Source organism: Pagrus major, chromosome 12, assembly GCF_040436345.1.
Source record: "Pagrus major chromosome 12, Pma_NU_1.0".
Classification (NCBI taxonomy): Eukaryota; Metazoa; Chordata; class Actinopteri; order Spariformes; family Sparidae; genus Pagrus; species Pagrus major.
In genome coordinates this window covers 1,797,502-1,807,828 of record NC_133226.1, presented here as the reverse complement: position 1 = coordinate 1,807,828, position 10,327 = coordinate 1,797,502, and the positions used below count along the sequence as shown (strand labels likewise).

General features: G+C 38.9%; 1 protein-coding gene across 1 annotated transcript in view; it reads right to left on the bottom strand.

The window, feature by feature from the left end:
- Window positions 1-1,049: 1,049 nt before the first annotated feature.
- The window catches only part of dcc (DCC netrin 1 receptor), a 245,377-nt gene continuing 236,099 nt past the window's right edge, over window positions 1,050-10,327 (bottom strand). Inside the window, exon 29 of the mRNA XM_073478346.1 lies at window positions 1,050-1,200. Within this exon, the coding sequence (XP_073334447.1) occupies window positions 1,111-1,200 (90 nt within the window). The 3' untranslated portion in view covers window positions 1,050-1,110. The remainder of the gene's footprint in view (window positions 1,201-10,327) is intronic.

The window sequence follows — 10,327 nt, the reverse complement described above, 5'->3', positions numbered from 1 at the left end:
GAGCAAAAACAAAGACTGTTACAAGACATTTCCCAAGATGAGAATTTGGCAACAACACAAGTCCTTGCAGGTAAAGATTGGAGTTTTTTTGGGATAGAGGAGAGTAAAGGCTTGGTCAAGAGCAGCAACAGACTGACTCTATAGAGGTTTCTACACAGTCCTGTAAGAGCTGGATCCAGATCCAGATGATTTAGACTGGTCTAGGGATTATCACACTTGTTTCTTTAGTCCCTTTATTTTTTGTAAACCTCACGATCCATAGGTGGAAGGGCTGCATGGGTTGTGGGTGACGGTTAGGTCAGTGAAATCATACCAGTTTGTTCAAGACAGGAAAAAAGGAATGACACTGTGGAAAAATAGAAAGAGAATAGAGGAAATGCCGAAGATCACCTTATGTCATCACAAGATGCAACCTTGGCTTCCGGTGAGAAAAATAAAGTTTTGGTGAAACTTTGGTGGCTGAGGATTTGTTTTCTATTTCTTACTGTAGGTTCTGGTTGCATTTTCAAGCCATATACACATCCTGTGACTGCACAATGTTGGAATACCCAAACAAAAAAACAAAGACAAAAGGAACACTTCCAACGGCGTTCATGAAAAATAAGTGAGGTACAGTCACAGTAACTGAGTTGTGGATTACTCAGCGGAGGAGGACGCTAATAAATACCACAAAGAAGGAAAACAGAAGGGATCTGACAACTGTCTTCTTTTTTTTGTGATAATCCCATCATCCTGTGTCATTGAGTCAAGGCGCTAGGCAATGGGTCTTTCTAGTTTTGTGTTTCAGGTTGAAGCGGGGTTTCAGTTTGAACTCCTAAAGAAACCCCTCCACCCTTGTCCTGGTCTTGGAGTTGTTGCTGTGCTGCTATTGTGTTTATCCTTTTTTTTAAATTCCCTTCTATCCAATTCTGGTCCTACCACAGTAGACACTGGTAAGGATTAGTAGAAACCAAACAAACTCAACCCAGCACAGATGGAGGTCTGATTTCGCAGAGGTGTCTTCAAACCAAGATCCGTTGCCACCTTTAGTGAATGGACAGCGGGTGACATCAAGGCTTGAAGAAGGGTTCCAGACTAGACCATGGCTGAGGGCTGGACTGGGGTCATAGATTAGAAGGCGGAGCCAGTAATGGCGTTGAGCTGCTTCATCAGCCCTTCTAGACTGGCCATCTGCTCTGAAAGGTCGTCCTGCTCATAAACCTGAAAGACAAAAAAAAGTAGAGCATGTTACATAGCCATGAGCTTCATCAAAATGTGTATGTGTGAGTGAATCTGTGTTGTAACTCATAGTTTATTGAAGGCATGTTTGAAGTCTGGAGTTTGATGCCTGTAGTTCATAGTCACTGTGTTTTATTTTCTGCTCCTGACCCACAAACTGATCCACTGTCCACTTACCTTGCGACAGGTTTCTGTCATTACAATGTATTATGGCCCTTTTCTTTATAAAAAGCATCAAGCAATAGCTACTAGTTGGCGGATACTGGATTAGCTAACTAGATGGCAAGCTAACATTACATTGTTATTGCAGATTCGTAAATGACTGGCATGTGCGCATGGTTAGCTGCCCAACAATTAAATTAAGTCATTTTGTTTGGCCAGCCATGCGAACATTTCTGAGAAGCTGACGGCTATTGCTGTTTTTGAAATAGAAAAGAATTGTAAGCCCTGGTGTTTAGGAGCTCCAGGCACAGCTGAACCATTGTTGGTACATCTTAAAGATACTTTGTTGGCCATGCTAAACTCCAGTGGCTTGCTAAGCTTCAGCCCCGTGCACCCAGCTCTCAGTCCTCAAAAACAACACAATGCGTTTCTTATAATAAAACTACTTCAATATTTACTGATGTGAAGTATGAGTTCCCCAGGGCTCTGCTCTTGGCCCTTTGCTTTTCTCTTTTTATTAATTGCATAATTGCAGTTATGGAATACATTTCCACTGCTATGCAGCCGACCCTGCTGTCTCTGGGCTGGCTGACGCCTCTGCTGTCTCTGGGCTGGTGGACGACTCCTCTATCTCTGGGTTGACTGATGCACCTCTTGGACCTCAGCCTAGTCCTGGATTGGCTGATGCAGGGAGGTTTGTACTTGGTTTGGTTTGTTTCCTGGATTTCTCCGGTTTTGTTTTTACCTTGTGTTGTTCCATTATTTTGCATTTTATGGATTTGGACTTCAGCTCTATTTTATTAAAGCTCGCCTTTAGTTCAGTTTTTGTCTGCCTGTGTATCTTGCAGGGTCCCATTCTATGTCACCTGACAATTACTGAGTGACTACCTTACCTTTACTTACCCTTTTTGTGTCTCTAAAGTAAACCAGTACAGTATACTAAGGAGTTAGTATTGTATTCCCTCATGACTACTTTATTATCCAACCGTTTCTTACTCTCAGATTCCTGCAGATACTTAATCCATCTCAATGAACTCCATGTCTGATTTTATTTCACTCAAGAGTTCAGTCAATGCTGCCTGGAAGTGCAGTGCAGACTTTTCAATCTATACATATAACTGAATAAAATAAAAGGTGACTGTGTTGACTGTGATGGATTATTTATAAGTAGCGAGTTTCAAGTATCTGCAAGTTGACTGAATTGAAACCAATGGCTGTATAAAGGAAAGAGAACAAAATAACAATGATCAACAGGAATGCATGTTCACAGGATTTAAATGGGCTAAATCAAGTATAAAACCAGTGATAATATCAATGTTCACAATCTGTGTTACATCAGGTAAGATAAGAGTTTGCTTCTGAGACACAGAGACACTGCATTATCGCCGCAGCGGCAGTTCGCCAATTCTCCGCTGTTGTTTGTTCACACAGAACCAAGCAGCTCCGGCATAAAGACGAACCAGAGTGTAATTCACACAGAAAGCCGGCGCTGCGGATCCAAAAGAGGCGTGACGGTACACGTCATGATGATGATGTCTGTGTGTTTTTTTCAACAGGTTTCCCCCGGTGTCCTCCTGTTAATCTAAACATGTACCCGCTGACTGTTTATAATCATATGGATGCTGTTATAATGTGTTGTGATTGAGATCCTGACCCACCATGCATCCTGGAAAGTGACAAAGTTACGTTTTTCTCTAAATTACATAATTGTAATTTAGAGAATGTAATTTTCTAGATTATGTAATTTTCTCTAAATTACATAATCGCCATCAGTAAACGGGACGCTGTCTGACGCTTTCACTCGTGGGGAGGGAGGCTGTTTTCTGGGGGAAAGTTCACTGAAGTCTTGGTCAGGAGGGCTGACCGTTGTGATTTTTTTCATAGCGACAAACACATGGTGAGTTAAGTTTTTTGCCGGGGACAGACACTGTTTTTCGGGCAGAAATGTGACGAAGAGTTGGTAGGACAGACAGGATGACAGACAAGAGGACAGACAGGATGACAGACACTTCTCAAAGTATAACTGCTGTATTTTTTTCCTCATATAAGTTGCCAAAGACACAACCAGTTACTACGTTACTGTTGTTTGGTCCTGTAACGTTGCTTTGTGGGACATTTCTCTTTATTTTGTTGAGTGAAGGATCTGTTTAGTTATCAGACAGTGAACACCATCAGATCGACACACTCTCGCTCCATGCCGCCGGCTTATCCGTTCACACTGGTTCGGTTTGCCAATACTGCGCCTCTGATACTACCTCTGATACTACCTCTGATTCTACTTCTGATACTACCTCTGATACTACCTCTGATTCTACCTCTGATTCTACTTCTGATACTACCTCTGATACTACCTCTGATACTACTTCTGATTCTACCTCTGATTCTACCTCTGATTCTACCTCTGATTCTACCTCTGATTCTACCTCTGACTCTACCTCTGATACTACCTCTGATTCTACCTCTGATATTACCTCTGATGCTACCTCTGACTCTACCTCTGATACTACCTCTGATACTACCCCCGGAGGTGCATCAGAGGTGCAGCGAAATTTCACCCCTCGCCACACCTAGAGACTTTCACACAGAGCAGGATGCAGAGAAGTGGCGCAGGATCCCCGCACTCAAGGGGCAGTGTGAATGGTTGCACTTAAATCCTGCAGAGACTGTGAGAGAGTCACCTCTGAGGTGGCTGGCTAAATGCCTCCATCTCTGTGTATGGTTGTGTGACGGTCAAATGCACATATACACAGTCTTTTAGGGTGTTATATTGAATGTGGACTTCATGCATAGTTTGTCTTTTCAGTTGAAGAAAAATATTCAATATTATCCTCAAATATTTCTCACACTTCAATTGAAGGGTTTGTGTTAATGCATGTGCTATACTTGTACTGCATTATCAGTGTACGTATACAGTCACTTTATAAGTAAACCATAATGCACTGATCTGCATAAATATGGTGCAGCTACTGTGAAAATGCAAAAAGGAAACTACAGATATGCAATCAAATAGGTACAAACTTCTGATGTAAAATTAAGCATCCAACAGAACACACCTCCTGTTGTACAAATTATAAGCCTGTGTGTTTAATCATCTATGTGTGAACTCAAACAGCCTGACAACTATAAATATTTCATCAAAAGGTGACTAGCAGTTTCGGCATAACGATGACATTTATTATTTATTAATATATTGATTATTTTCTTGAATAATGGCCATCACAATTTCCTAAAGCCAAAGGTAATGCCAGATTGCTTCTTTTGTCTGACCAAAACAAAACATAAAAAAAGAGTAGTCACATGAGAGGGGAGGTAAGATATAGTTTCTGATGTCTTTTTCAGTCCTTTGAACTCGGATTAGTCATGTCAGACCTGTTTTTTTTTTTAAAAATGTATAGAGATTAGAATGTGTTATTTTAAATTCTTCATCCACTAATGTGCAAGCTAATGAAATATTTTCTTTTGTAAAATCAATTTTGAAAAGCTGTCTTCAATAAATTCTAGAATGCTTAGATTAACTCATTAGTTGATCCACAGAGAACTTATAGCCAATGGTCTTTAATATCATTGTAAACTGACTGTCTTTTAGTTTTGGAGAATTGGGCAAAACAGGACATTTGAGGACCACACCTCAAATAAATATAATCAAATGGTAAAACAATAATTAGCTGCAGCCCTAGAGATCCAACCTTTTACCTATTTATACATTAAGATCAAATATTTTTTTTTGTACGAAAAGTTGTTTGTTTGCGTTGTATTCATGGCAATTCTACTGTAATGACACAATGGTAGATAACTTTATCTGGATGTAATTTGAGCTTGTTGAGGTTAAGATAGCTAAAAATGAATGATAAAGAAGTGGTAGGAGTTAATTTTGATGAATTTGTTCTCACTGTGTATGTGTACTGAAGATTAGAAAATATAAATAATTTTTCATTAAAGGTCCAACAATCTGTGTGGCATATGAAGGGTGGCCTTATCAAAAGTCAAATTATAAAAACAGTTGAAGAGTCAATGACACTTTAATCAACCTTTAATTAATCAAACATTTTATTCTTGAATTCCTAACTTTTCTTTCAGGTTTTCAGTTTCCCAATTAGAGGGATACTTTTATTTTTTAAATGAGGCATATGCACTGCGGTTTTCCCTCCAAAGAGTCATGAACTGTTGATCCAGATCTGAAAATCCGATATCAGACTGATCCAGTTAAAGCTTTTAACCTGACCAGACATATCAGCTTGCGAACGCTTTCTACCTAGGGACATCTCCCCCTCCAGTCATATATAGATTTTTATACTGCCTCCATTTAAAACATCAGTGGGGCTCAATCAGGACACAGTAACAGGCAGCATTCTGAATCCACCAGCAGCAGCCAGTTTACCAGCTATACTGGACAATTTCATTAATGGATGATGGTTGATCTTGATTTAGATTATTATATGGACTGACTTTAAGATTTTAAACTGCAACATGAAATGTCAGGGATTGCTTGAACTATCAATGTCCATCAAGGTACTGGTGCTGGACAATTAGCTTTGTCTACATACATATGTACACTACATTGGACACTGCTTCTGCAACTGTCAATGAATCTCTGTTTATTAGTTTTTTTGTAAGTGACAAGTACAAATAGCTTGCAACAATGAGGGGATCATTTCAAAGTCAAAACATCTTAACTTAATTATCCATTTTAAGCTTTAAAAAAAAAAAAAAAAAATCAAGATTACATTTCCAAAACACATTTTAGGTACTTCAGGTGTGGGACATGTTTATTTTCTGTGTTTTGTTTCTTTCTTTGATTCATTTATTAGGTCCTGATACACACATTGCTTTGTGTTTTTTTTGTCTTTTTCACTTTATTTGTGGCGATGAGTCTATTTGGTTAAAACCAAAATATTTCAACAACTGTTGGATGGAATGCCATCATATTTTCTTCAGTTGTTGGTTCCTGCAAGATAAATTTGGATAACCTTGCACGATTACCTGACTTTACATCTATCTCATCGTCATTTAAAAAAACGGGTTATGACAAATTAACTGCAAAATAATGACACTCCCATCAGCCTCAGGTTAGTTTGTGGTTAGTGCTAATATGCAAATGTTTGCAAGCTAACATGCTAAACAAAAAATGAGAGCAAACCTACCCAAGTAACAAAGATACATCTGGAGAACAGATTTGCCCCACTTTCACAAGACCTTGGCTCTCTGTCCCACAACCTGAAAAACACCTTATCCTCAAAGAACAAGGATTGTTTTGGTCTCAACCAAATCTGAAAGTAAAAGGCTACAGAGAGAGCTAATGCCTGGGCCTCAGACACTGATTGTGGGTGATGGTGCTGTGAAGGAGGTAAAAAGCTTTTGCAGCAAGAAGAACAGCAGAGTACTCTGTTTTACCAATGATATCTCAGAAAGAATTCTGGACATCGTTGCTGAACATCCAATAGCGAAATCTCTCATTTTACACACAGGGGCCTGTGATGTTGTGAAGCAACAATCTGAGGACTTTATTGATCTGATGAGCAAAGTCAGATCTCTCCATACTGTGGTGTTTGTCAGTGACCCTCTACTGACTCTCGGAAAAGGCGATGAGAGATTCAGCAGGTTGTTGATGTTGAACAGATGGCTCAAAGCTACATGTGCTGCTCAATCAGTGAACTTTATTGACAATTTTAAGATTTTCTGGGAACGCAGACACCTCTTCAAGGCAGATGGATTTTGCCTCAACAAGTCAGGAGTAACATATTTTACTCTGTGCACCACACATCAGTTCCGACTGCCAAGGACAACAGGCGAGACAAACCAAAACAACCGATAAGACAGCACTTGGGAGGAGAACTGCTACTGCCTGAGATATTTTTAATACATGATTTTATCATCAAACACAATGTTTAACTGAAACTTGGATAGACCAGGCTAACAGTGCAGCTGTTTGCCCTCCAAACTTCTCTTTCATAAGTGTTATTATTTACCTGCCTGTTACAGTATTATGTGATATATGTTTTATTTTGTTACTTTTATGCACTGTATGTAAAAGTAATGAGATTTTCGTAATGTGCTGTGTGCACTTGAACACCACACAAGTCTGTGCAGGTTTACCTGGTGCAACCTATCTTTAGGTTACAGTCTTCTGTTTCTGCACTCCTGGTAAGGTTGATTTGTGTTGAGCTCTGCAAAAATAACTGATTTTATATGTAAAAACATATTTTATTGGTTTCATCTGTTGAGATAAGCTCCTGACAATGATAACAAATGTTTGTGGAAAAGTTGGTCTGCTTTAAATGTATGTGGAGGAAGTTGCTAAAAAGCACTCTGTTACTTCGCTAGCTAACATTAGTTTTGTTAGCTGTAGGTTAATGTTGGCTGTGTAACATCACTGTTTAAACTGTGAGCAAGTCTCATTAATTTTATTTTGTTTCAGTGCTTATTGTGCTGCACTGTGGAATGAGAGCTGGCTGTGAAGAACCTTATTTTCTTCTGTTCACCATCAGGTACCTGCAATGTGTTTTTCTCATTGAAATGTTGTTTAGTCTTATACTACATGTAAGAAAAGAGAAACTGTGCAGGTGAAAGTCTGCTGTTTTTGCACTTGTGTCCTTATTGTGCTGCACTGTGGAATGAGAGCTGTCTGTGGAGAAACGTATTTTCTTCTGTTCATCATCAGGCAATTAAATGAAAGCGACTGTGGTGCCACCGTACCAGGTACAGGAGGTGTGTTGTCCATGTGTCCACCTAAAACCAACTCTAATACCATGACACAATTTGATCCAATCAATGACAAAAACCTGCAAGATATAATACAACATTTGAAATCTTCCTCCTGCTGCCTTGATATTTTACCAGCAGGGTTCTTCAAAAAAGTTTCAGACTGCATGACTCCAGATCTGCTACAGATCTGTCTTCCCCCAAGCCATTCTGGTGCCTCTGCTATTCAACATTTACATGCTTCCTCTAGCTCAGATAATGGAAAACAACAAAATATGTTACCATAGTTATGCAGATGACACACAAATCTACATAACCATATCACCAGGGGACTATAATCCCATACAAATGCTGAGTAAATGCATTGAACAAATTAATGATTTGATGTGTCAGAGTTTTCATCAGTTAAACAAAGATAAGACTGATATAATTGAATTTGGAGCCCAGGAAGAACAACTAACAGTCTGTGCTCATCTTCAATCTGTAATGTTGAAAACTACAAACCAAGCCAGAAACCTCAGTGTAATCATGGACTCAGACCTGAATTTCAGCAGCCACACTAAGACAATTACAAAGTCAGCCTACTATCACCTTAAGAATATATCCAGGATAAAAGGACTTATGTCTTGGCAAGCACTTTGAGTTGCCTTGTGTCTGAATTGTGCTATATAAATAAACTTGCCTTGCCTTGCCTAAACAAAGACAGTGTAAACCTTAAACCTGCTGAATATCAGTATGTTAGCATTTACATTGTTAGTATGTTGGCAAAATAACATTTAGCTCAAATCAGTACAGCCTCATGGAGCATAAAATAACTATAGACCAGGGATGCCCAAAGTCGGCCCTCTACTGATTTGGTTTGATTTTTGCTGTGTTTGTAATAACAAACAAAAAATTAAAAGATTAAAATATAAATTTAGGATCCCTAGTTCTTAATTATTTTTCATTATCAGAGCATGGCAGGCAGAGTAACACTGTGCAGGAAGTCCCTCAATTAAGGGAACTTGGGATCCCAGTACCATTTTGCAATAAAAATACATTCCAATTGGTGTTTGCTTTTTGGTCTGTGGTCCACCATTAAGTTTAAATTTTGGTCCTCCAAGGTAAAAAGTTTGGGCAACCCTGTAGATCTTTTTTTTTTTTTTTAGACGATTAAACCCTTTCAGTTGTCTTGTTCTTGTTCTCACAGTAATAGTCTTTGGATGTCTCCCCCTATGTATGTAGCATTTATAATGAGAGTACAAATATTTAATAAATGACTTATGATACACTGTAGTTTTTGGCACAGATCTGATGACAATTTAAGCGTTTATTAATGTGAAATATTTGTCAACAATTCCCTGTGAGCTGTTTTCATAATCTTGCTCTTCACAGATTTTGTCAAAATACCATCTAAATGTTTTGTAAAAGTATGTGAAAATATATTTTCCTTACTGATTTCTGTATTTTCACTTTTCTTCTGTTTTCCTCTGGTGTGGCATTCAAACATGTGACATGATTGTCCCTTCAGACATTAATGAATGAAGATTCACAGGAAGAGTGAAGAATTATACCTATACAGCTGTCCTTTATCTGTGTACTTCACACAGAGTGTGATTGTTTGACCTTCCGCTCTCACTCTGAATGAGACCATAAAAGCCCATCTAGAAGCTCCACACTGCCAGGTATTTTCCACTTCCCACGGACAGAAGGCTTCTATAAAAATCATAACAGTGTATAAAACCCCCACCAAATCCCATGACCTCCCGATCTCATTGGTTGACCAACAACAGCAGAGTTTAACCGAGTCAGTAAACGCTTCATCAATCGATACTCCGTGTTTTTCTTTGATTTCCCGTTATCTCTGATGGCCTGCTGACCTGGATTCATGCTCCTCAATAATCCATCCCAACACAGCAAAGTGCACAGAGCAGACTCTGTGTCAAACTCTGTTTCAGACAGACACAGATAAATCTGAAAGCTGTATGAACACGTCTCATGGTTTCTGTCCACATATTCCAATGGCTTTCTTAAAGTTCAACACTAAAACGTCGACTACTACTAACACTTTGGTTTATCACAAAATACCTGCAAACATACTGCCATCAGCCTCGGACATAGATTGTGTTGTCAGTGAAGTGCTGAGCTGTTAACTGTTAATCAGATTGTCATATATATGACATTTAATCCATAGAAGGACATATTGACTCTAATAACTATAGTCAGATCAGATTAGCAGTGGGACACTCAAATGAGTCCATAATGACTA